The sequence below is a fragment of the Salvelinus namaycush genome, chromosome 26 (assembly GCF_016432855.1).
Source record: "Salvelinus namaycush isolate Seneca chromosome 26, SaNama_1.0, whole genome shotgun sequence".
NCBI classification, from domain to species: Eukaryota; Metazoa; Chordata; class Actinopteri; order Salmoniformes; family Salmonidae; genus Salvelinus; species Salvelinus namaycush.
Window position 1 is genome coordinate 3,727,409 of NC_052332.1, and position 26,977 is coordinate 3,754,385.

The 26,977-nt window shown below is 44.5% G+C and overlaps 1 protein-coding gene across 1 annotated transcript in view; it reads left to right on the forward strand.

Annotated features, from left to right (window-relative positions):
• LOC120021256 (solute carrier family 12 member 2-like) overlaps positions 1-22,031 on the forward strand; it is a 90,710-nt gene extending 68,679 nt beyond the window's left edge. Inside the window, exons 21-27 of the mRNA XM_038964927.1 lie at positions 5,698-5,745; positions 9,104-9,220; positions 9,682-9,793; positions 14,380-14,466; positions 20,397-20,532; positions 20,839-20,906; positions 21,896-22,031. Of these exons, the coding sequence (XP_038820855.1) occupies positions 5,698-5,745; positions 9,104-9,220; positions 9,682-9,793; positions 14,380-14,466; positions 20,397-20,532; positions 20,839-20,906; positions 21,896-22,031 (704 nt within the window). The remainder of the gene's footprint in view (positions 1-5,697; positions 5,746-9,103; positions 9,221-9,681; positions 9,794-14,379; positions 14,467-20,396; positions 20,533-20,838; positions 20,907-21,895) is intronic.
• The last annotated feature ends 4,946 nt before the right edge of the window (positions 22,032-26,977 follow it).

Here is a 26,977-nt window from a genome sequence, read left to right on the forward strand (position 1 = left end):
GCATTCAGGCCAAAGAGTTCAATCTTGGTTTCATCAGACCAGAGAATCTTATTTCTCATGGTCAGAGTCCTTTGGGTGCCTTTTCGCAAACTCCAAGCGGGCTGTCATGTGCCTTTTTAATGAAGAGTGGCTTCTGTCTGGCCACTCTACCATAAAGGCCTGATTGGTGGAGTGTTGCAGAGATGGTCATCCTTCTGGAAGGTTCTCCCATCTCCACAGAGGAACTCTAGAGCTCTTTCAGAGTTACCATCGGGTTCTTGGTCACCTTCCCGATTGTTCAGTTTGGCTGGGCGGCCAGCTCTAGGAGAATCTTGGTGTTTCCTATCGTCTTCTATTTAAGAATGATGGAGGCCACTGTGTTCTTAGGGACCTTCAATCCTGCAGAAATGTTTTGGTACCCTTCCCCAGATCGGTGCCGCGACACAGTCCTGTCTCAGAGCTCTATGGACAATTCCTTTGACCTCATGGCTTGGTTTTTGCTCTGACATGTACTGTCAACTGTGTGCCTTTCCAAATCATGTCCAATCAATTGAATTTACCACAGGTGGACTCCAATGAAGTTGTAGAAACATCAAGGATGATCAATGGAAACAGGATGCACCTGAGCTCAACTTCAAGTCTCATAGAAAAGGGTCTGAATACATTATTTTTTAGATACCTATTTTATACCAAAATGTCAAACAACCTGTTTTCGCTTTGTCATTATGGGGTATCAAATCAAATTTTATTTGTCACATACACATGGTTAGTAGATGTTAATGCGAGTGTAGCAAAATGCCTGTGCTTCTAGTTCTGACCATGCAGTAATATCTAACCTAACAATTTCACAACAACTACCTTATACACACAAGTGTAAAGGAATGAATAATAATATGTACATAAAAATATATGAATGAGCGATGGCCGAACGGCATAGGCAAGATGCAGTAGATGGTATAGAGTACAGTATATGCATATGAGATGAGTAATGTAGAGTATGCAAACATTATATAAAGTGGCATTGTTTAAAGTGGCTAGTTATACATGTATTACATAAATTCTTCCTTATTAAAGTGGCTAGAGACGAGTCAGTATGTTGGCAGCAGCCACGCAATGTTAGTGATGGCTGTTTAACAGTCTGATGGCCTTGAGATAAAAGCTGTTTTTCAGTCTCTCGGTCCCCGCTTTGATGCACCTGTACTGACCTCGCCTTCTGGATGATAGCGAGGTGAACAGGCAGTGCCTCGGGTGGTTGTTGTTCTTGGCCTTCCTGTGACATCGGGGGGTGTAGGTGTCTCTCGATTGTGCATCTGTAAAGGTTTATGAGTGTTTTTGGTGACAAGCCAAATTTCTTCAGCCTCGTGAGGTTGAAGAGGCGCTGCTGCGCCGCCTTCACCACGCTGTCTGTGTGGGTAGACCATTTCAGTTTGTCCGTGATGTGTACGCAGAGGAACTTAAAACTTTCCACCTTCTCCGCTACTGTCCCGTTGATGTGGATAGGGGGCTCCTCCCTCTGCTGTTTCCTGAAGTCCACGATCATCTCCTTTGTTTTGTTGACATTGAGTGTGAGGTTATTTTCCTGACACCACACTCCGAGGGCCCTCACCTCCTCCCTGTAGGCCGTCTCGTCGTTGTTGGTAATCAAGCCTACCACTGTAGTGTCGTCTGCAAACTTGATGATTGAGTTGGAGGCATGCATGGCCACGCAGTCGTGGGTGAACAGGGAGTACAGGAGAGGGCTGAGAACGCACCCTTGTGGGGCCCCAGTGTTGAGGATCAGCGGGGTGGAGATGTTACCTACCCTCACCACCTGGGGGCAGCCCGTCAGGAAGTCCAGGACCCAGTTGTACAGGGCTGGGTCGAGACCCAGGGTCTCGAGCTTAATGACGAATTTGGAGGGTACTATGGTGTTAAATGCTGAGCTGTAGTCGGTGAGCAGCATTCTTACATAGGTATTCCTCTTGTCCAGATGGGTTAGGGCAGTGTGATTTGCGATTGCGTCGTCTGTGGACCTATTGGGGCGGTAAGCAAATTGGAGTGGGTCTAGGGTGTCAGGTAGGGTGGAGGTGATATGGTCCTTGACCGGTCTTTCAAAGCACGTCATGATCACGGAAGTGAGTGCTACGGGGTGATAGTCATTTAGCTCAGTTACCTTAGCTTTCTTGGGAACAGGAACAATGGTGGCCCTCTTGAAGCATGTTGGAACAACAGACTGGGATAAGGAATGATTGAATATGTCCGTAAACACACCAGCCAGCTGGTTTGCGCATGCCCTGAGGACGCGGCTGGGGATGTCGTCTGGGCCGGCAGCCTTGCAAGGGTTAACACGTTTAAATGTTTTGCTCACGTTGGCTGCAGTGAAGGAGAGCCCGCAGGTTTTGGTAGTGGGCCGTGTCAGTGGCACTGTGTTGTCCTCAAAGCGAGCAAAGAAGTTGTTTAGTTTGTCTGGGAGCAAGACATCGTGGTCCGCGACGGGGCTGGTTTTCCTTTTGTAGTCCGTGATTGACTGTAGACCCTGCCACATACCTCTCGTGTCTGAGCCCTTAAATTGCGACTCTACTTTGTCTCTATACTGACGCTTAGCTTGTTTGATTGCCTTGTGGAGGGAATAGCTACACTGTTTGTATTCGGTCATGTTTCCGGTCACCTTGCCCTGATTAAAAGCAGTGGTTCGCGCTTTCAGTTTTGCACGAATGCTGCCATCAATCCACGGTTTCTGGTTGGGGAATGTTTTAATAGATGCTGTGGGTACAACATCACCGATGCACTTGCTAATAAACTCACTCACCGAATCAGCGTATTCATCAATGTTATTGTCCGACGCTATGCAGAACATATCACAGTCCCCGTGATCGAAGCAATCTTGAAGCGTGGAATCCGATTTGTCGGACCAGCGTTGAACAGACCTGAGCACGGGCGCTTCCTGTTTTATTTTCTGTCTATAGGCTGGGAGCAACAAAATGGAGTCGTGGTCAGATTTTCCGAAAGGAGGGCGGGGTAGGGCTTTATATTCGGCGCGGAAGGTAGAATAACAATGATCCAGGGTTTTGCCAGCCCGGGTCGCGCATTCGATATGCTGATAAAATTTAGGGAGCCTTGTTTTCAGATTAGCCTTGTTAAAATCCCCAGCTACAATAAATGCAGCCTCAGGATATGTGGTTTCCAGTTTACATAGAGTCCATTGAAGTTCTTTCAGGGCCGTCGAGGTGTCTGCTAGGGGGGGATATACACGACTGATTATGATCGAAGAGAATTCTCTTGGTAGATAATGCGGTCGGTATTTGATTGTAAGGAATTCTAGGTCAGGTGAACAAAAGGACTTGAGTTCCTGTATGTTGTTATGATCACACCACGTCTCGTTAATCATAAGGCATACCATACCCTCCCTTCACCCTTCTTCTTACCAGAGAGATGTTTGTTTCTGTCGGCGCGATGCGTGAAGAAGCCAGGTGGCTGTACCGACTGATAACGTATCCCGAGTGAGCCATGTTTCCTTGAAACAAAGAACGTTACAATCTCTGATGTCTCTCTGGAAGGCAACCCTTGCTCGGATTTCGTCTACCTTGTTGTCAAGAGACTGGACATTGGCGAGTAGTATGCTCGGGAGCGGTGCGCCCGTCTACGGAGCCTGACCAGAGTTGACGTTGCTCTTATATCCAAATATGTGTAGATTGCTGAGTTTAAAAAATATATATTTATCAATTTTAGAATAAGGCTGTAACGTAACAATATGTGGAAAGAGTCAAGAGGTCTGAATGCTTTCTTAAGGCACCGTATAGTACTTTAAAGTATTTTTACTTAAGTAGTATTTTGGGGTATCTGTAATTTACTATTTACTTTGACAACTTTTACTTCACTACATTCCTAAAGAAAATAATGTACTTTTTACTCTATACATTTTCCCTGACACCCAAAAGTACTCATTACATTTTGAATGCTCAACAGAACAGGACAATTGTCCAATTCATTCACTTATCAAGAGAACATCCATGGTCATCCCTACTGCCTCTGATCTGGCAGACTCATTAAACACAAATGCTTCATTTGTAAATGATGTCTGAGTGTTGGAGTGTGCCCCTGGCTATCAGTAAAAAATATATATATATAATATAAGGAATTTTAAATGATTTACTCTTTTACTTTTGATACTTAAGTACATTTTAACAATTCCATTTACTTTTGATACTTAAGTAACCTTTTATTATTTTCTCCGAACTTGTCCAGATTATTTATTTATTTAGTCATTTTCCACAACATTATTCTCCATCTTCTCACACTTGCGAACCTCGACCAGAAAACCTCTCAAAAATACCTTAGAAGTGAGGGATTTAGGTCCAACTTTGTATGTTTTAACCCCCTAAGGTTGATGTCTGCGTCCCCGCATAATTCTAATTAGCATAATAAAAAATCCCCATAAAAATCCGTCAGTTTAAAACTAGAGATGTTTTTTTTGCATTGGATGTGACTCAAGCCACCGCATCCCCCTATGTTGCACTTACGCATCTGCGGTGACAGAGCTAGAGCGTCAGACTATGAGATATCCCGAAAATCAGTCATCTCACAAAATCCTCTGTAGCGTCTAAACGGTTTGACTTACAAACTATTATGTCTATGGAAAGATGAGTCTCTCACGGACACGATGGTGTTCTCCGTTTTGCTCTACGCCCCGTCTTGGGACTTGTCTGAAGTCGGTACAGCCGATCTGCCAACTTCTGTCTGTAGCGTCCAAACAGTTTGGGCTACACACGAGTATGATCCCTCTGTGGAAAGGTGAGACTCTCACGAACATGCACGTCGGTTGTTTTGCTCTAAGACGCCCACTGGCCTCACAAGACTCGTCTGAAGGTCCCCTGGTACCAGTCGAAAAAATGAATGGAACTATATATGGAGACTGTTTAGTGCCAAAAAATGTGCTAACATGTCAACAACAGCAACCCAAAAAATCTTGATCTTTCTTACATCTCTCAGATATAGGGGAGACACTAGAGAACAAACTTATTTGGATTTTTGGGGGACTATCCATGTAGTGAATGAATCTGTTATTCAATGTGTTTGTATGGGCTAATAGCAGTAAGGCCAAAATACATTTTTTATCAAAAAATTGTTTTATACTTCAAGGGGTCTTACAATTCTAAATCAAACAGCTAAATAATCTTTGGTGTGCCCTTAAAACAATTGCATATTGCTTAGTAGAACCCCCCCCATCCCCCGGCTTAGACTCGGCTTAGACTCTTATGGGTTAAACTTTCAAGTTGTCGTGAAGCAGTGTTTCTCAAATGGTTGAAGTTGCAGCCAATAATGTTTGTCTCTGTGAAGACTAAAGAGTGTGCCCTGGCTATAAACACTGGCTTCGCTAACTTGGCGTGTCCCAAGAGCTCATCCACTACTAAGGCAGTGGTGGAGTTTTCCGATGACCCAATTTCTAACCATTGCCTGGATTCAACATTTCTTTCCTGAGGGACCCCAAGTGTGTGTGCTTGTGTGTTGCCGCTGATGCCTTTTCCATTGGAGCCCCATTCCATCTCGTTTTGGCGCAGGGATAAATGACACAGCGGTCCACCTGACACCACGCCCCCAGAACAGACCCCTCATTGTAGCGGTGCTATTGACGCATGTTTCCCATCATGGCGACAGCAGCAAAAACGTTAACCTCTCCGTTCTCTCTCGCTCTTTTTTTCTTCTTTCCCTCCCCCTTTTTTTTTTTTTTACATGATCCAGATGACGATGACGAATGCAAAGCCGCAACGAAGCCCCTATTGAAAAAAGGCAGGCAGTCCACCTTATTGAGTTCCCTTACTTTTCCTTTTCTCTCCTTCTATTACTTTCACTCACTTGTACGCATTCTCATTCTTTGTCTGTCATGTAACCGTATTTAAATAAAACACGTTTATCTTGTTCTCACTCTGTCATGAGCGTTCGAAAAGCTGTTGAACCTGGTTGAGTTTGGTTTTCTTTTTCTCTGTTTCTATTGCTCTCACCCTCATGCAACACATTGTCTCTCACTCTTTGTTACTCTGTCATCTAGTAGTCTTAACTGCCTGGCTCTGGGAATAACTGTTTGTTCCTCCTTTCCTCTTTCCGCTCCTGCTCCTGTAGCTCTAGCACAGTCTCTGAAGCGCCGTTGTGTGTGTGTGTTTATAGACATCTGCTCTGTGGCAGTGTGAGAGGATCTTCCTCTTTGTTCTTAGCTGTGTGTGTGTGTGTGTGTGTGTACATCTGCTCTGTGGCAGTGTGAGAGGATCTTCCTCTTTGTTCTTAGCTGTGTGTGTGTGTGTGTGTGTGTGTGTGTGTGTGTGTGTGTGTGTGTGTGTGTGTGTGTGTGTGTGTGTGTGTGTGTGTGTGTACATCTGCTCTGTGGCAGTGTGAGAGGATCTTCCTCTTTGTTCTTAGCTGTGTGTCTACATCTGCTCTGTGGCAGTGTGAGAAGGTCTTCCTCTTTGTTCTTAGCTGTGTGTCTACATCTGCTCTGTGGCAGTGTGAAATGGTCTTCCTCTTTGTTCTTAGCTGTGTGTGTGTGTGTATACATCTGCTCTGTGGCAGTGTGAGATGGTCTTCCTCTTTGTTCTTAGCTGTGTGTGTGTGTGTATATCTGCTCTGTGGCAGTGTGAGAGGGTCTTCCTCTTTGTTCTTAGCTGTGTGTGTGTGTATACATCTGCTCTGTGGCAGTGTGAGAGGGTCTTCCTCTTTGTTCTTAGCTGTGTGTGTGTGTGTGTGTGCACTCTGATGTTGTATTTTCTTTCAATCTTTTCTATCCTGAACTTCCTCAGTCGTAAGTGCCTGTTTCTTCTCTCTGCAGAGATGACAGTCTTCAGTACTTTGTCACTGTCTCGATCTGTTCCTTACTAGCAGGCTGCTCTTTGGGTTTGTCTGTTTTTCCTCTCTTCCTCTCATTCTTTCTCTCCCTCTCTGCCTGTGTCTCGCTCTCCTGTTGTAATAGTCATGTGCTTTTCAGGTACATCTGTTTGATATCCATCCTGTCAACTTAGCCAAGTCACAGACATACACTCAGACAGACCGAGTAGAGAAGGGAATGTTACAATAAAGACACTCACTGACTGCACACAGTTTACATTACACTGAGCCCACTTCACATTACACTGAGCACACAGTTTACGTTACACTGAGCCCACAGTTTACATTACACTGAGCCCACGGTTTACATTACACTGAGCCCACAGTTTACATTACACTGAGCCCACAGTTTACATTACACTGAGCCCACTTCACATTACACTGAGGACACAGTTTACATTACACTGAGCCCACTTCACATTACACTGAGCCCACAGTTTACGTTACACTGAGCCCACAGTTTACATTACACTGAGCCCACAGTTTACATTACACTGAGCCTACTTCACATGACACTGAGCACACAGTTTACATTACACTGAGCACACAGTTTACATTACACTGAGCCGCTTCACATTACACTGAGCACACAGTTTACATTACACTGAGCCCACTTCATATTACACTGAGCCCACTTCATATTACACTGAGCCCACTTCACATTACACTGAGCACACAGTTTACATTACACTGAGCACACAGTTTACATTACACTGAGCACACAGTTTACATTACACTGAGCACACAGTTTACATTACACTGAGCCCACAGTTCACATTACACTGAGCCCACAGTTTACATTACACTGAGCCCACAGTTTACATTACACTGAGCCCACAGTTTACATTACACTGAGCCCACAGTTTACATTACACTGAGCCCACAGTTTACATTACACTGAGCACACAGTTTACATTACACTGAGCCGCTTCACATTACACTGAGCACACAGTTTACATTACACTGAGCCCACAGTTTACATTACACTGAGCCCACAGTTTACATTACACTGAGCCCACAGTTTACATTACACTGAGCCCACAGTTTACATTACACTGAGCCCACAGTTTACATTACACTGAGCCCACAGTTTACATTACACTGAGCACACAGTTTACATTACACTGAGCACACAGTTTACATTACACTGAGCCGCTTCACATTACACTGAGCACACAGTTTACATTACACTGAGCCGCTTCACATTACACTGAGCACACAGTTTACATTACACTGAGCCCACAGTTTACATTACACTGAGCCCACAGTTTACATTACACTGAGCCCACTTCACATTACACTGAGCCCACAGTTTACATTACACTGAGCCCATAGTTTACATTTCACTGAGCCCAATTCACATTACACTGAGCCCACAGTTTACATTCCACTGAGCCCACTTCACGTTACACTGAGCACACAGTTTACGTTACACTGAGCCCACAGTTTACGTTACACTGAGCACACAGTTTACATTACACTGAGCCCACAGTTTACATTACACTGAGCCTACTTCACATTACACTGAGCACACAGTTTACATTACACTGAGCCCACTTCACATTACACTGAGCACACAGTTTACATTACACTGAGCCCACTTCACATTACACTGAGCCCACTTCACATTACACTGAGCACACAGTTTACATTACACTGAGCCCACAGTTTACGTTACACTGAGCCCACAGTTTACGTTACACTGAGCCCACACAGTTTACGTTACACTGAGCCCACAGTTTACGTTACACTGAGCCCACAGTTTACGTTACACTGAGCCCACAGTTTACGTTACACTGAGCCCACAGTTTACGTTACACTGAGCCCACAGTTTACGTTACACTGAGCCCACAGTTTACGTTACACTGAGCACACAGTTTACGTTACACTGAGCAGACAGTTTACGTTACACTGAGCACACAGTTTACGTTACACTGAGCACACCGTTTACGTTACACTGAGCACACAGTTTACATTACACTGAGCCCACAGTTTACATTACACTGAGCGCACTTCACATTACACTGAGCACACAGTTTACATTACACTGAGCACACCGTTTACATTACACTGAGCACACGGTCCCCCTTGTCCGTATAATTTTATTAATTATGATCTGAAAGACAAAACGGATCCTAGACACTTTATGAATGTGGGCCCAGTCTGAGTCACACAGAGGAATTCCTAGCTAAGTCATCTCCCTCATTGAGGATGCAGCTTCCTGTCCTGTCTTGATCTTAGTGTCTGACATAGCACTTTTTTGGCCACACAGACAAGAGCCCCCAGAGGTTGAACGTGGCCGACCAGAGGCTGCTGGACGCCAGTCAGCTGTTCAAGAGGAAACAGGGCAAGGGCACCGTGGACGTGTGGTGGCTCTTTGACGACGGTGGTGAGTTTGGCCCTCCAGACCACCAAGGGGGTGTTTTCTGGATACTTTGTGCCTATTGGTTGCTGTTACAGAGCAACTTGGTTGTAGTTGGAAGTTTGACAAACAGTCTATTGAGGACAGTCAATTCAGGAAGAGGTCAGGATGACTTAGCAGTCTGAAGCGTGCTGCACTCAGAACTAGAATATCTCTTTGGTTGAGAATATTACTGGTTACGAATATCACCAGTGAGTAACATATGCAACGAGAGTAACATGCCGCTGAGAAATTAGAAAAATATACATTGGACAAGAGACTAACATTGTACCAACATGAGTGGAGTAGGCACAGCAGCCATGTAGACACTTTGGAAACATTTAGAGAGACCCATAACTCTGCACATCAGTAAGAAGAGACTGGTGTTGCCGCATTGCACCAAACACAGAGTAGTGACTGACTGTGTCTCTGTAATGTGACTGTGCCAGGCCTTACCCTGCTCATCCCCTACTTGCTCACCAACAAGAAGAAGTGGAAGGACTGCAAGATCCGCGTCTTCATCGGAGGCAAGATCAACAGGATCGACCACGACCGCAGAGCGTGAGTGACCTTCTATTCACTACAGATCTGTATTGCTTTCTATTCGCTGTAGATCTATACTGCCAATGGGAATGTATTGAAAGTATACTACATGACCAAAAGTATGTGGACACCTGCTCATCGAACATCTCATTCCAAAATTATGGGCATTACTATAGAGCTGGTCCCCCCTTTGCTGCTGTAACAGCATCCACTCTTCTGGGAAGGCTTTCCACTAGATGCTGGAACATTGGTGCAGGGACTTGCTTCCATTCAGCCTCAAGAGCATTAGTGAAGTTGGGCACTGATATTGGGCGATTAGGCCTAGCTCGCAGTCGGCTTTCCAATTCATCCCAAAGGTGTTCGATGGAGTTGAGGTCAGAGCTTTGTGCTGGCCAGTCAAGTTATTCCACACCGATCTTGACAAACCATTTCTGTATGGACCTCGCTTTGTGCACGGGGGCATTGTCATGCTGAAACAGGAAAGGGCCTTCCCCCAAACTGTTGCCACAAAGTTGAAAGCACAGAATTGTCTAGAATGTCATTGTATGCTGTAGCGTTAAGATTTCCCTTCACATGAAAAACCGCCCTAGAACATTATTCCTTCTCCACCAAACTTTACAGTTGGCACTATGCATTCGGGCAGGTAGCGTTCTCCTGGTATCCGCCAAACCCATATTTGTCCGTCGGACTGCCAGATGGTAATGTGTGATTCATCACTCCAGAGAACGCGTTCCCACTGCTCCAGAGTCCAATCGCGGTGCACTTTACACCACTCCAGCCGACACTTGGCATTGCGTGTGGTGATCTTAGGCTTGTTTGCAGCTGCTCGGCCATGGAAGCCCATTTCATAAAGCTCCCAACGAAGAGTTCTGCTGACGTTGCTTCGAGGTAATTTGGAACACTGTAGTAAAGAGGATGCCTGGTTGTTCTTTAAATGTAATTTCCTCACCATCTTAAAAAAGCATGCCCCTTTCAAAAAAATGTAGAACTAAGAACAGATATAGCCCTTAGTTCACTCCAGATCTGACTGCCCTCGACCAGCACAAAAACATCCTGTGGTGTACTGCACTAGCATAGAATAGTCCCAGCGATATGCAACTTTTCAGGGAAGTCAGGAACCAATACACACAGTCAGTTAGGAAAGCAAAGGCTAGCTTTTTCAAACAGAAATTTGCATTCTGCAGCTCTAACTCCAAAACGTTCTGGGACACTGTAAAGTCCATGGCGAATAAGAGCACCTCCTCCCAGCTGCCCATGGCACTGAGGCTAGGAAACAATGTCACCACCGATAAATCCACGATAATCGAGAATTTCAATAAGCATTTCTCTACGGCTGGCCATGCTTTCCTCCTGGCTACCCCAACCCCGGCCAACAGCTCTGCACCCCCCGCAGCTACTTCCCAAGCCTCCCCAGCTTCTCCTTCACCCAAATCCAGATAGCAGATGTTCTGAAAGAGCTGCAAAACCTGGACCCGTACAAATCAGCTGGGCTAGACAATCTGGGCCCTCTAAAATTATCCGCCGCCATTTTTGCAACCCCTATTACTAGTCTGTTCGACCTCTCGTATCGTCCGAGATTCCTAAAGATTGGAAAGCTGCCACAGTCATCCCCCTCTTCAAAGGGGGTGACACTCTAGACCCAAGCTTACAGACCTATATCCAGCCTGCCCTGCCTTTCCAAAGTCTTCGAAAGCCAAGTTAACAAACAGATCACTGACCATTTCAAATCCCACCGTACCTTCTCCGCTGTGCAATCCGGTTTCCGAGCTGGTTCCAGGTGCACCTCAGCCACATTCAAGGTACTAAACGATATCATAACCGTCATCGATAAAAGACAGTACTCTGCAGCCGTCTTCATCAACCTGGCCAAGGCTTTCGAATCTGTCAATCACCGTATTCTTATCGGCAGACTCAACAGCCTTGGTTTCTCAAATAACTGCCTCGCCTGGTTCACCAACTACTTCTCAGATAGAGTTCAGTGTGTCAAATCGGAGGGCCTGTTGTCCGGACCTCTGGCAGTCTCTATAGGGGTACCACAGGGTTCAATTCTCCTTGATCCACCTCTACGCAGACGACATCATTCTGTATACATCTGGCCCTTCTTGGACACTATGTTAACAAACCTCCAAACGAGCTTCAATGCCATACAACACTCCTTCCGTGGCCTCCAACTGCTCTTAAACGCTAGTAAAACTAAATGCATGCTCTTCAACCGATCGTTGCCCGCACCCACCCGCCTGACTACCATCACTACTCTGGACAGTTCTGATTTAGAATATGTGGACAACTACAAATACCTAGGTGTTTGGCTAGACTGTAACCTCTCCTTCCAGAATCATATGAAGCATCTCCAATCCAAATTAAATCTAGAATCGGCTTCCTATTTCGTAACAAAGCCTCCTTTACTCACGCCACCAAACATACCCTCGTAAAACTGACTATCCTACCGATCCTCGACTTTGGCGATGTAATTTACAAAATAGCCTCCAACACTCGACTCAGCAAACTGGATGCGGTCTATCACAGTGCCATCCGTTTTGGCACCAAAGCCCCATATACCACCCACCACTGCGACCTGTATGCTCTCGTTGGCTGGCCCTCGCTACATATTCGGCGCCAGACCCACTGGCTCCAGGTCATCTATAAGTCTTTGCTAGGTAAAGCTCTGCCTTAGCTCAGTGGTCACCATAACAGCACCCACCCTTGGCACGCGCTCCAGCAGGTATATCTCACTGGTCAACCCCAAAGCCAACACCCCCTTTGGCCGCCTTTCCTTCCAGTTCTCTGCTGCCAATGACTGGAACGACTTGCAAAAATCGCTCAAGTTGGAGACTTATATGTCCCTCACTAACTTTAAGCATCAGCTATCTGAGCAGCTCACAGATCACTGCACCTGTACACAGCCCATCTGTAAATAGCCCATCCAACTACCTACCTCATCCCCATATTGTTTTTATTTACTTTTTTTTGCTCTTTTGCACACCAGTATTTCTACTTGCACATCATCATCTGCACATCTATCACTCCAGTGTTAATTTGCTACATTGTAATTACTTCACTACTATGACCTATTTATTGCCTTACCTCCTTACTCCATTTGCACACACTGTATATAGATTTTTCTATTGTGTTATTGACTGTACTTTTGTTTATCCCACGTGTAACTCTGTTGTTTTTTTGTCACACTGCTTTGCTTTATCTTGGCCAGGTCGCAGTTGTAAATGAGAACTTGTTCTCAACTGGCCTACCTGGTTAAATAAAAAAAATCTGAACAGTTTCCAACTGTGCTAACATAATTGCAAAATTGGTTTTGTAATGATCAAGTAGCCTTTTAAAATTCTAAACTTGGATTAGCTAACACAACGTGCCATTGGAACCCAGGAGTGATGGTTGCTGATAATGGGCCTCTGTACATATTTCATTAAAAACAATCTGCCGTTTCCAGCCACAACAGTCATTTACAACATTAACAATGTCTACAGTGTATTTCTGATCAATTTTATGTTATTTGAATGGACAAAAACAAGGACATTACTAAGTGACCCTAAGCTTTTGAACAATAATGTCTATATATAGTGTACATTGTAATACTATATGCGTTTTCCACTTCCATTTTTGACATTCCATATTGAGTAATACATTTTTATATTCTCTTACATCCTAGATTTAGGTCTGTCTGGCAAATTCCCTCAAACCCCTAATACCGCCAATGCTAAATAAGATCAGTGTGTTACAGGTTCAAGGGATGAGCTTGCTCTGCTCTTAGCTGCCCGTCAGAGCCCTATGCTACATTGCCTTCCAAAAATACAGCTTAGTCACTGACTGGCACAGGTACGGCCCTTACAGGATTAAACCCACGTTATTCCACCACCACATTAAATCTGCATGTTTTTCTATATAACAATTTGTTATATTTGCTTCACAGAAGCAGGTTAGGGTCTCCGTTGTTCTTTCTCTTTTCTCTCTGTGTTGTTGTGGCGGCAGTGTTATTGTCCAACACAAATGTCCTGACCCTCACTCTCATTGTCCCCCACAGCTGCCTCCTGCCTCCTTTTGTTGGCTAGAATGAGCACTGGCAACCCAGGCCTTCCATTTTAGAGTATGTGTGTGTGTGTCACAAGCCATATTAGCCTTGCTAATTTAAAATAGCGTTTCAGTATTGGCAAACTATATTTTTGGACCTCGTTTGTTCTATACTTGGACCTCATTGTTGCAATTATATCCCATCCAAACTCTCGGCATGTAATTGAGGATTCAAGTATCCCTTTGATATGAAAGTCATTGTATATAAGAGTCGCTGTGCTTACTCGGACATGACATGTTTGGAGTCGCTGAAGATGTTTTGAGGAGAAGTTATCCCTGTCTTTTTTTTTTACCTAGGGAAATGAGTGTCATAAAGAGAAAGCATCTTAACAGCTTTCTCCTAAATATCTGGAAAATATTGATTTCAGCTCGCACCTGTTCGCTATGCTACTTCAAACAGTAGCAATCCTTTCAAATGGCTTCTTGATGCCCTCAGTGGCTTGTGCGGTCTCTCCAAAGCTCTTGGATGTAAAGTGGCATGAAAACTGCTTTAGTGTTGTGTTGTTACATTTTCTCCTCAGGATGGCCACCCTGCTCAGCAAGTTCAGGATAGACTTCTCCGACATCAACGTACTGGGAGACATCAACACCAAGCCCAAGAAAGAGAAGTATGTGATTTTTCTCTCAAGATTTGATTCTCCCTCACATGACAGTTCTGAGGTTGTCGGGCGGGTTGGGGTTCTAAATTGAAATGTCAAGGCAAAAACGCCAAGGCCTCCCGAGTGGCGCAGCAGTCTAAGGCATCACAGTGCTTGAGGCATCACTACAGAACCGGGTTCTATCCCAGGCTGTCTCACAACCGGCCGTGACCGGGAGTCCCATAGGGCGGTGCACAATTGGCCCAGGGTCGCCCGGGTTAGGGAATTGAACACTTATGGGAGATTCTGGAGCAGTGCCTGCGACTGCGTTTTCCACCACCATTAACAAAACACCAAATGTATTTATTAGGACACCCATTCGCCGCTGCGAAAGCGTCAGCTGCTCTTCCCGTGGTCCACATGAAACATGACATCGTACAGAACATTATTAGTCAAGGACTGAAATACATACATTTTAAACATCACACACAGCCGACATATTAGTACACACATACAATGTCTAAGTCTAATACATAGCACAGTGCAAATTACAATGCAACATATATCAAATGGCTCTCTCTTAATGGCTCTCCCTTTGTGCAGTAAGGTGTTATTTTTGGACCTGGGAACTGAAGAGGCTACTGGCGTGCATGTCTTGTACCGATGAGGGTCTGAACTGTGTGCCAACTGCTTGAACAGACAGTTCGGTACCTTCAAAACATCAGTACCTTGCACAAAGAACAATAGTTATGCAGTCAATCTTTCCTCAACTTTGAGCCAGGCGAGACTGACACTTTCCCTCCGTGTACATCTAAGTGTGATATGTGCAGCTTTGTTCTGGACCAACTGCAATTTACCTAGGTCCTTTTTTGCCGCACATGACCACACAGCTGGGCAGTAGTCCAAGTGTGACAACTTGGGCATGTAGGACCTGTCTGGTCGACTGAGATGTCAAGACGGCAGAACGCCCTATCATGGTCAGACCTCTTCCCATTTTAGCAACCATTGAGTCTATATGTTTTAACTATGACAGCTTGCTATCGAGAGTTACACCCAGCAGTTTACTCTCCTCAAATTTCTCAATAGCCACATTATTCAATATTAGATCTAAACTGTGAGGTAGATGAACCTGTAGCCATATTATTTCCATATCATCTGACATGAGATTAGCTCTCAGCCTAAAAGGAATATGACTCTGGACATACAGTGCCTTGCAAAAGTATTCATCCCCTTTGCATTTTTCCTATTTGTTGCATTACAACCTGTAATTTAGATAGATTTCTATTTGGATTTCATGTAATGGACATACACAAAATATTCCAAATTGGTGAAGTGAAATGGAAAAAAAATACTTGATTAATAAAAAAAAAGAATGGAAAAGTGGTGCGTGCATATGTATTCACCCCTAAATAAGATCTGGTGCAACCAATTACATCCAGAAGTCAGATAATTTGTTAAATAAAGTCCACCTGTGTGCAATATAAGTGTCACATGATCTGTCACGTTTTCAGTACACCTGTTCTGAAAGGCCTCAGAGTCTGCAACACCACTAAGCAAGCAGCACCATGAAGACCAAGGAGCTCTCCAAACAGGTCAGGGACAAAGTTGTGGAGAAGTACAGATCAGTGTTGGGTTATAAAATAATATCCAAAACTTTGAACATCCCACGGAGCACCATTAAAACCATTATTAAAAAATGGAAAGAATATGGCTCCACAACAAACCTGCCATGAGAGCCGCCCACCAAAACTCACGGACCAGGCATGGAGGGCATTAATCAGAGAGGCAACAAAGAGAACAAAGATAACCCTGAAGGAGCTGCAAAGCTCCACAGCGGAGATTGGAGTGTCTGTCCATAGGACAGACCACAAGCCGTACACTCCACAGAGCTGGGCTTTACGGAAGAGTGACCAGAAAAAAAGCCATTGCTTTCAGAATTGAATACAGGGAAAGTCTTGAGGGAAACCGGTTTGTCTTCCAGAGATTTGAGACTGGGACGACGGTTCACCTTCCAGCAGGACAATGACCCTAAGCATACTGCTTAAGCAACACTCGAGTAGTTTAATGGGAAACATTTAAATGTCTTGGAATGGCCTAGTCAAAGCCCAGACCTCAATCCAATTGAGAATCTGTGGTATGACTTAAAGATTGCTGTACACCAGCGGAACGCATCCAACTTGAAGGAGCTGGTGCAGTTTTACCTTGAAGAATAGGCAAAAATGAAAGTGGCTAGATGTGCTAAGGTTTTAGAGACATACCCCAAGAGACTTGCAGCTGTAGGTGGCTCTACAAAGTATTGACTTAGGGGGGTGAATAGTTATGCACGTGTAACAGTATTACTTTAATCCGTCCCCTCGCGAACCAGGAACCCTCTGCACACATCAACAACAGTCACCCACGAAGCGTCGTTACCCATCGCTCCACAAAAGCCGCGGCCCTTGCAGAGCAAGGGGAACCACTACTTCAATTCAAGGTCTCAAAGCGAGTGATGTAACCGATTGAAACGCTATTAGCGCGCACCACCGCTAACTAGCTAGCCATTTCACATCCGTTACACCCACCCCCCTTTCAACCTCCTCCTTTTTCCGAGGCAACCAGTGATCCGGGTCAACAGCATCAATGTAACAGTTTAACTTTACGGCGTCCCCTCGCCCCGACCCGGGCGCGAACCAGGGACCCTCTGCACACATCAACAACGGTCGCCCACGAAGCATCGTTACCCATCGCTCCACAGAGCAGAGCAAGGGGAACCACTACTTCAATTCAAGGTCTCAAAGCGAGTGACGTAACCGATTGAAATGCTATTAGCGCGCACCACCGCTAATTAGCTAGCCATTTCACATCCGTTACACACGCACAAGTTCATTTTTCTTTTGTTTGTTTCACAATAAAACATATTTTGCATCTTCAAAGTGGTAGGGATGTTGTGTAAATCAAATGATACAAACCCCCCTAAAAATCCATTATAATTCCAGGTTGTAAGGCAACAAAATAGGGAAAAATGCCAAGGGGGGGGGTGAATACTTTCGCAAGCCACTGTACATGGAAATACCTCCTCCATTTACATTTCTATCTTTCCAATACAGTGAATTACGAAAGTATTCAGACCCCTTCACTTTTTCCAAATGTTACGTTACAGCCTTACTCTAAAAGGGATTCAACTTTGTTTTATCAATCTACATACGATACCCCATAATAACAAAGGGGGAAAAATGTATTTAATTTTTTTGCCAATGTGTTGAAAATAAAACATTTAAATATCACATTTACATAAGTATTCAGACCCTTTACTCGTTACTTTGTTGAAGCACCTTTGGCAGCAGTTACAGCCTCGAGTCTACTTGGGTATGACGCTACAAGCTTGGCACACCTGTATTTGGAGTTTCTCCCATTCTTCTCTGCAGATCCTCTCAAACTCTGTCAGGTTGGATGGGGAGCATCGCTTCATCATTATGGGGTATTGTGTGTTTGATTGAGGGGGAATTTTTTTTACTCCATTTTACAATAAGTCTAATGTAACAATGTGGAAAAAGTGAAGTGGTCTGAATATTTTCCGAATGCACTGTATATTCTATAACCATGTATAGCTACTATTGCATCAAATGAATTATCTAAGTGTGTTTCAGAGATGGCCTGGATGTTTTCTGATAATACATTTCATGAACCTTGTTTCTCAGGCTACATACTAAACTCAGCAAAAAAAGAAACATCCTCTCACTGTCAACTGTGTTTATTTTCAGCAAACTTAACATGTGTAAATATTTGTATGAACATAAGATTCAACAACTGCGACATAAACTGAACAAGTTCCACAGACATTGAATAATATGTCCCTAAACAAAGGGGAGGGGGTCAAAATCAAAAGTAACAGTCAGTATCTGATGTGGCCACCAGCTGCATTAAGTAATGCAGTGCATCTCCTCCTCATGGACTGCACCAGATGTGCCAGTTCTTGCTGTGAGATGTTACTCCACTCTTCCACCAAGGCACCTGCAAGTTCCCGGACATTTCTGGGGGGAATGGCCCTAGCCCTCACCCTCCGATCCAACAGGTCCCAGACGTGCTCAATGGGATTGAGATATGGGCTCTTCGCTGGCCATGGCAGAACACTGACATTCCTGTCTTGCAGGAAATCACGCACAGGGTCATGTCAGGATGAGCTTGCAGGAAGGGTACCACATGAGGGAGGAGGATGTCTTCCCTGTAATGCACAGCGTTGAGATTGCCTGCAATGACAACAAGCTCAGTCCGGTGATGCTGTGACACACCACCCCGGACCATGACGGACCCTACACCTCCAAATTGATCCCGCTCCAGAGTACAGGCCTCAGTGTAATACTCATTCCTTCGACGATAAACGCGAATCCGACCATCACCCCTGGTGAGACAAAACCGCAACTCATCAGTGAAGAGCACTTTTTGACAGTCCTGTCTGGTCCAGCGACGGTGGGTTTGTGCCCGTAGGCGATGTTGTTGCCGGTGATGTCTGGTGAGGACCTGCCTTACAACAGGCCTACAAGCCCTCAGTCCAGCCTCTCTCAGCCTATTGCGGACAGTCTGAGCACTGATGGAGGGATTGTGCGTTCCTGGTGTAACTCAGGAAGTTGTTGTTGCCATCCTGTACCTGTCCTGTAGGTGTGATGTTCGAATGTACCGATCCTGTGCAGGTGTTACACGTGGTCTGCCACTGCGAGGATGATCAGCTGTCCGTGCTGTTTCCCTGTAGCGCTGTCTTAGGCATGTCACAGCACGGACATTGCAATTTATTGCCCTGGCCACATCTGCAGTCCTCCTTGCAGCATGCCTAAGGCAAGTTCACGCAGACTATGGTGGTTGTGATGGAATCCGATGGAGAAGGAAGAAGAACAGAACGGGCCTGCCTCGGGGAGGAGGTGTGCTTCGACTCATGCCAGCCTGACTCACAGCACATGTAGCAGTGGATGGAGTCGGAATCCTCGGGGAGATGGAGGGCCCAATACCTTTTTTCCTTTGGTCAGGGATTGGCTGAGCTGTGGAGGGTGCCCGTGGACGGCTGCATTCTGTTGGTGTACTCCCAGGATCAGAGCTGACTCCCAGGGCCGGTATGTCCGCCCTCAGCGGGGAAAAGCTATTTAATAACTGAATCTGATCTACTAGGATATATGGAGGACAACCAGACTGTCTCCCACCCGACCTCCTTCACATTGCCGGTGTCTCCCACTGGCCGCCGAGTTAAGCCTACCATCTATCCAGTGGTTTGGAGCAGGTCAGTACTGCCAGACTCATCGACCCCCTTGGCTGTAGGAGGCATTCAGAACTGACATTCTGTGTGCCTGGGCTGCATCCAAGTACTTAGAAAGCACATCTTGTTTTTCCGCAGTTGAGGTAGCAGCCGGAGAATCTCTTCCCTGAGCTGTTTGACGATGATACATTTGGATCAGACAAAGAATTCACGTTCATTTGAGTTCCACCTTATCCTGTTCTTGCGTTGATATGATCTCAGACCTAGCGCATTTGAGCCCAGATGTAGACGCGAATACCACTGCTGTTTTGACTCTAACACTGCAAGCGTTATCTTGCTCTCTTAGCATGATGGCTAACCACTAACTATTGTGTTTTTTTTAGCAGGAATCCGGGACACAAACTTGCGTTCCCAGCTATCTGAACTTCCAATGGTTAAAGATGATGTTGTTGACATGATTAAAAATGATTTCATGAAAACAACAGACCGAGTGTAGACCGCTCTGATGACGGCTGTTGCGTGATGACCTATGCCCTCACATAGCATTGGGTTGAACTTTGACACCTTCAATAATCATGAAAGTGTTGGCTCGTGTGACTCAATATTAGGAAGGTGTTCCTAATGTTTGGTATACTCAGTGTATATACTCAAATATACTTGCCTGTTATATATACTGTGCGTGTGTACTAAAGTTTCTAACTAATCATTTACTAACCTTTAAACCCCTATGGTTGTGCAGTGTTACTGCTTTTGAAGAGATGATCGAGCCGTACCGGCTGAAGGAAGACGACATGGAGCAGGATACGGCGGAGGCACAGAAGGCCAGCGAGCCCTGGAGGATAACCGACAACGAGCTGGAGCTCTACAGGGCCAAGGTAAATCTAACCACTCTGGCCATCACCATATTACTTACTCCTATCCAGTTATTTCAGATCTGTGAACATGGAAGTGGTAAGGGGCTAGCTGTAGGATGCTGGGAGCCAAATAGAACCAGCCTATAAAACGTTTTGAAATGGGGTCCTCCAGAGTTGAGTATTGTGCCCAATGTCTTTGAGATATATGGGGATGAAAGTGCTCCCATATCTGCCTATCCTACAGCAAAGTGTGGCTGCTGCTTCAGATGGTAATCTCGACGAATGTGTATCCATTTTAACCTGTGTTTTTGTTTTGGTTCTTCTCAGACTAATCGTCAGATCAGACTGAACGAACTGCTGAAGGAACACTCAAGCACAGCTAACCTCATTGTCATGCAAGTAGATTTAAGAGCATGTCTTTTTTTGTGTGGTGTGTGTGCACGCAGAAGTATTGAAGCCTTGTGTCTGGGGCCGGCAGGTAGCCTAGCAGGTTAAGAGCATTGGGCCGGTAAATGAAAGGTTACTGGTTTGAATCCCCGAGCCGAATAGGTGAAAAATCTGTCAATGTGCCCTTGAGCAAGGCACTTACCCCAAATTGCTCCTGTAAGTTGCTCTGGATAAGAGCATCTGCTAAGTGACTAAAATGTCAATTGTAATAACAGCCGCTAAGTGAATCAGCTGGGTGCCCTGTAAACTGAGACGCCAGCTGCCCTCACACTCTCTTGCTCTCCTCTGTCTCCCTCCTCGTCCCCTTTAGGTCTTCTCTCCTCCTTCTCTCCCTGCCACTTCTCTTTCATATTTTCTCTCTGTTGCTCTACCTTCTCTCTTTCTCAATCCACTCATCTTCTTTATTTACCTCTTCCTATTCTCCCCCTCGCCATTTTCCTACCATCATCCTGCTTCTCATTTATTCTCCCTCTGCTTCCTCACTCATCCTTCCCTCTCTATGCATGGGCGCACACACACAATACTCCACTCGCACTCATTAAGTAGCGCTGTGGGTTAATTGCCCTTGCGTTGTCTCTTTCCACCACTGGCTTGGCTCTGCTTCGGTCCCTGCTGTCCTATCCTATTCACAACACCACAGCACTACTGCTCTCCTCACCTCCACCACTAATACTGAACGGGGCCAGTGGCCAGAGAGCAATAGAAAAACCCATTGTCCTCAGTGTCACTGGACCTCCATTTTGTGTCTCATTAATGGATGTGTAGAATAGGGTGTTTCAATGCTCTGTTAGTCATACTGCACTTTATTGAAGTATGCGTGTGGTATTGAGTTTATTGTGCTGTAGATATACGGGGCACGAGGGTGAGATTTGAAAGAATCCAAATGGATAGGGCTATTTCTGTCACTCATCACATCACACTCTCTCTCGATCTACAGGAGCATGCCCTTGGCCAGAAAGGGAGCGGTGTCCAGTGCTCTCTACATGTCCTGGCTGGAGACTCTGTCCAAGGATCTGCCTCCCCTCCTCCTGGTGCGCGGCAACCACCAGAGCGTCCTCACCTTCTACTCATAAACACACACATGCTGCCTTTGGGATCTCCCATCCCTACGCCAGCCCTAACTAAGACACGCACACATATTCTTCAATGAAGGTAGAAACAGTAGCAATTGATGATAATATTAATAATGATAAAGGATATGGTGTTGCTGTGGACATCCAGCCTCTTACACTACATGATCAAAAGTATGTGGACACCTGCTCGTCGAAAATCATGGGCATGAACATGGAGTTGGTCCCCCCCTTTGCTGCTATAACAGCCTCCACTCTTCTGGGAAGACTTTACACTAGATGTTGGAACATTCCTGCAGGGACTTGCTTCCATTCAGCCACGAGCATTAGTGAGGTCGAGCACTGATGTTGAGCGATTAGGCCTGGCTCGCAGTCGGCATTCCAATTCATCCCAAAGGTGTGCGATGAGGTTGAGGTCAGAGCTCTTTGCAAGCCAGTCAAGTTCTTCCACTCCGATCTCGACAAACCATTTCTGTATGGACCTCGCTTTGTATACAGGGGCATTGTCATGCTGAAACAGGAAAGGGCCTTCCCCCAAACTGTTGCCACAAAGTTGGAAGCACAGAATGTCATTGTATGCTATAGCAATAAGATGTCCCTTCACTGGAACTAAGGGGCCTAGCCCGAACCAGGAAACAGCCCCAGACCATTATTCCTCCTCCACCAAACTTACAGTTGGCAGGTAGCGTTCTCTCCTGGCATCAGCCAAACCCAGATTCGTCCGTGAGACTGCCAGATGGTGATTCATCACTCCAGAAAATACGTTCCCACTGCTCTAGAGTGCTCGGCCATGGAAACCAATTTCATAAAGCTCCCGACGAACAGTTATTGTGCTGTAGTTGCTTCCAGCGGCAGTTTGGAACTCGGTACTGAGTGTTGCAACTGAGGACATACGATTTTACGCACTTCAGCACTGTGGCCTACCACTTCGCGGCTGAGCCGTTGTTGCTCCTAGACGTTTCCACTTCACAATAACAGCACTTACAGTTGACCGGGGCAGATCTAGCAGGGCAGAAATTTTACGAACTGACTTGTTGGCAAGATGGCATCCTATGACGGTCCCATGTTGAAAGTCACTGAGCTCTTCAGTAAAGCCATTCTACTGCCAATGTTTGTCTATGGAGATTGCATGGCAGAATCCACTAATTTTAAGGGGGTGTCCACATACTTTTGAATATAGTGTATGTGAAAGGGCAGTCGGTCAGTGAAGTCCCCACTACTCTTTTGAAACTGGAGAACACGTGGGGGTTATTTCCGGCACCCCTGGCTAACACATTCAACCTAACGTGAGAAAAGAAGTGCACAATTTAATTTACAAAGTTGATTTCCTCTCTGGCTTGAAAGCGCCTGTTCATGCTTCGCACTATTTTGTTATTATTATTCCAATTCTTCTTGATGTCATGTTAAGTTATATATCTTTTTTTTCCTTCAATGCAGCAATAATGCCTCTCTTATTTTTCATTTTCTTGTGTTGGGAGAGAGTCATGTCGAATGCTTTGCAACATGTGCCTTCCAGTTGAAATCAATAATTAAACTATTTAATCGCTCTACCCAGATTGAACGGTATGAAAAATGTATAAGAGCTATTTTTATTGAGAATTTTTATGGTGGTGGATTGATTGTAGGAGGTTAGCAGAGAGTCTCCACTTGATGGCATAAAAAGCTTTTCTCTGGTGTTTATTTTCCTCCTCCTTCCTCCATCCCTAAATTATTTCCTGTTTTTTTTTAATGGCCTCTGACTTTGTTTTCTATCTGTTTGTTTGTCTTCCTTTTAAGCTGTGTAAATGAAATAGTTTCTAGTGCAGTACCCTCTACTTAATACTAGAGTCAATCTGCTTCAATTCTGAAAGTTGATTGGATGATGTCGAAGAATTGTCTCGTAACAAAAAGCATCCGCGGGTCTAGAATTTGAAGTTCCAGGGTTCTTGTTTCCACACTGTGTCAGAAATGACTGCAGTTGGCTAGAATACGGCATAGCTTCTGATTAGCTTTGCCCTGCTGAAGAGCCAGTTGTCTCACAACAGCTGCTAACACAAACAAGTGTTTCAACCAAAAACAAGTTCTTAGTCCAAGTCTCCTTTGGACTCGAGTAGGTCCCCACGTTGAAGTCTGTCACCATATTGGAATCTATCGGCTGAATCCTAACTTCAGATGCTCCAATTCTACTCAAACGTGTTTGCGGAATTCGTGTATCGATGTCCGTAGGAGACTTGAAAGTGAGTTACTTATCGCATAGCTCAAGTTAGGACACGGCCCCTCGGGTTCCCCACATTGGAGTGACTCTACGAAGGAACTGGTCTAGCCCTTACAACCGCGAATTAAAACTTTGCCTTAATGCTAGAAGTAATGATTGTTGTCATTGTCTTATAAGCCGTACTGGCTGTGTGATTATACTCGTGGGTCAATGCAGATGTAGCTATAGAGGAGTATTGCATAAAGAAGAATGTACTGTCACTCTACTTTATCCAGTATTTTAAAAACAATTCTGTATATGTATGTACCATTTTCTTATTATTGTTTCCATTTCAAGAAAGCCCACCTTAGTCTGTTACATGGAACAGTCTGGAATCTGCTTGCTTTAGGTTCAACCATTAATAGAAAAGTGCCGTTTCGTGTCAGTCTTTTCTCCAGTTGTGGTGGCATTAGCTCATTCTGCCTCTGACAATGGTACCTGGACATACTCTGGTGTAGACTGTTTTTACGTATTCCACTCAACAGTGGACCGGAGTCCTTCATGCCCACATGTCTGACTGTTTGTCCGCTTGCCCTGATGTACATTGGACTAGTAGCCTCAATTCTCCTCCGTTCGTTTCTGTTCAATGCAGAAACGACTCCCACTCTGTCTGGTCTGTGAAGATGAGTAGGGGCACTTTGCTGAGTATCTTTCCGTGGCTGTTCTTTTTGGGTGTTCAAAAGAGGGGCAATTGTTGGTAGAAGATATGGATTAGCATGATACATACCTCTATGCAGGTGAGCTACTGTAATAAGGGTTTGGGATAAAATCCCATGCATGGTTTATTTGAAGGGTTTCACTGTCCCTCAGTTCATTTTTGGACCATTTAGGCTGGCCCATAAACCTATTGTCAGCACACTTTGCCATTGTTCCGGGAGAGTTAAAGTTGTGGTGCGTACCATGTGGGGCCTTTCTCGCAGGGGTGAAATTTCCCAAAGCAAAGGGTGCATGTTAACTGTTTCTTTAACTTGTGAATGAGGGTTTTATAATAACTGCCGAAAGCTACTGGATCAAAACAGGGTTATTTGCGTTTATAATGTACAGTATTGCCCACGCCTTACCCAACACGCTGTCTATAGGTCATAGCATTTAGGGCCAACCACGTCATTGCCCCTCTCTTCCCTAGTTCTTATCCTTTATGCAATTTCTTAAAAAAGAATGACTTTTTAGGCAGGAGGTTTGGGTCAGTTGAATGTAAATCTGATAAACACTAAACTGAGAGTTAATTTTATTTTTTACTTCTACAGTGCCGAGTTCAATGTTTTTGCTATAAGCTACATCCTTTTAGATTCCAGTCCCACATGGAAATCCAAGTGCAGTGTGCTTTGTATTCCAGGCTCAATGAACTATTCCCACCCACACGACTGCATCTCACCGTTCTGTGTCCTTTATCTAGAGAATGACTACGCCATGTGATTGTGAACGAATATATACACATATAGTGTAAATATACTAGTGTATAAAATTATATTTCTTTGAAATATGTGCAACGCATGTACATTATTGTTTTTTTAGCTTTTTTTTAGCTTTTTAGAAACCAGATGGTACAATCTTACTTACCAAGATCTGTTCTGTGTATCGGTGAGTAAACCACTCAACCCTCAGTTACTATACAAAGCAACAATGTTACAAACAAAACACGGGTTACTCTACATTTATATTTAGATATATAAATAAGAAAATGTGTGTCAATACAACCGGGCGGGGATTTTTGGCATGAGTGTGTTCTTTTTTCCATCTATGTATAGGTGTGAGGAGAGGAATACTATAACGTCCTCAAAACGTCATTATTTAGCCGAAGCCTGACACTACTGTGCTCTGTCCAAGAGACCAAAACATGTTGCCTGTAACTTGTGGCCTAGCCATGTTGAGACGTCTTCATCCTCTGTATTTGTATTGATATGCTGTACTGTTAACTGTCACAGATATGCTTTTTTCAAACATTTTAACATACTTTGTACATGTTTATTGCAATAAATCAAATGAAATCAATCATCATTGAAGCACTTGGGTATTTTTTTACCCACCTATAACTAGCATTTTAAACAAGGTAGCACCTTCAGAAGTACTTGATTTGCACAGCAGCATACAGTGCCTTCAGAAAATATTCTTGGACTTGTTCCACGTTTTGTGTTACAGCCTGAATTAAAAATGTATTTTTCTCGATCTACACACACTGCCCTAAAAATGAGAGTGAAAACATGTTTTTAGAAATGTTTGCAAATGTATTGAAAATGAAATATAGAAATATATTTTATTTACATAAGTATTCACACCCCTGAGTCAATACTTTGTAGAAGCGCCTTTGGCAGCGATGACAGCTGTGAATATTTCTGGGTAAGTCTCGAGCAGCTTTCCACACCTGGATTGTGCAACAATTGCCTATTATTCTTTTTCAAATTTCTTCAAGCTGTTGATCATTGCTAGACAACCATTTTCAAACAGATTTAAGTCAAAACTGTAACTTGGACATTCAGGAACATTCACTGTCTTCTTGGTAAGAAACTCCAGTGTAGATTTGGCCTTGTGTTTTAGGTTATTGTCCTGCTGAAAGGGGAATTCATCTCCCAGTGTCTGGTGGAAAGCAGACAAGTTTTCCTCTATGATTTTGCTCCGTTCCGTTTATTTTTTATCCTGAAAAACTCCCCAGTCCTTAAAGATTACAAGCATACCCATACCATGATACTGCCACCACTATGCTTGAAAATATTGAGAG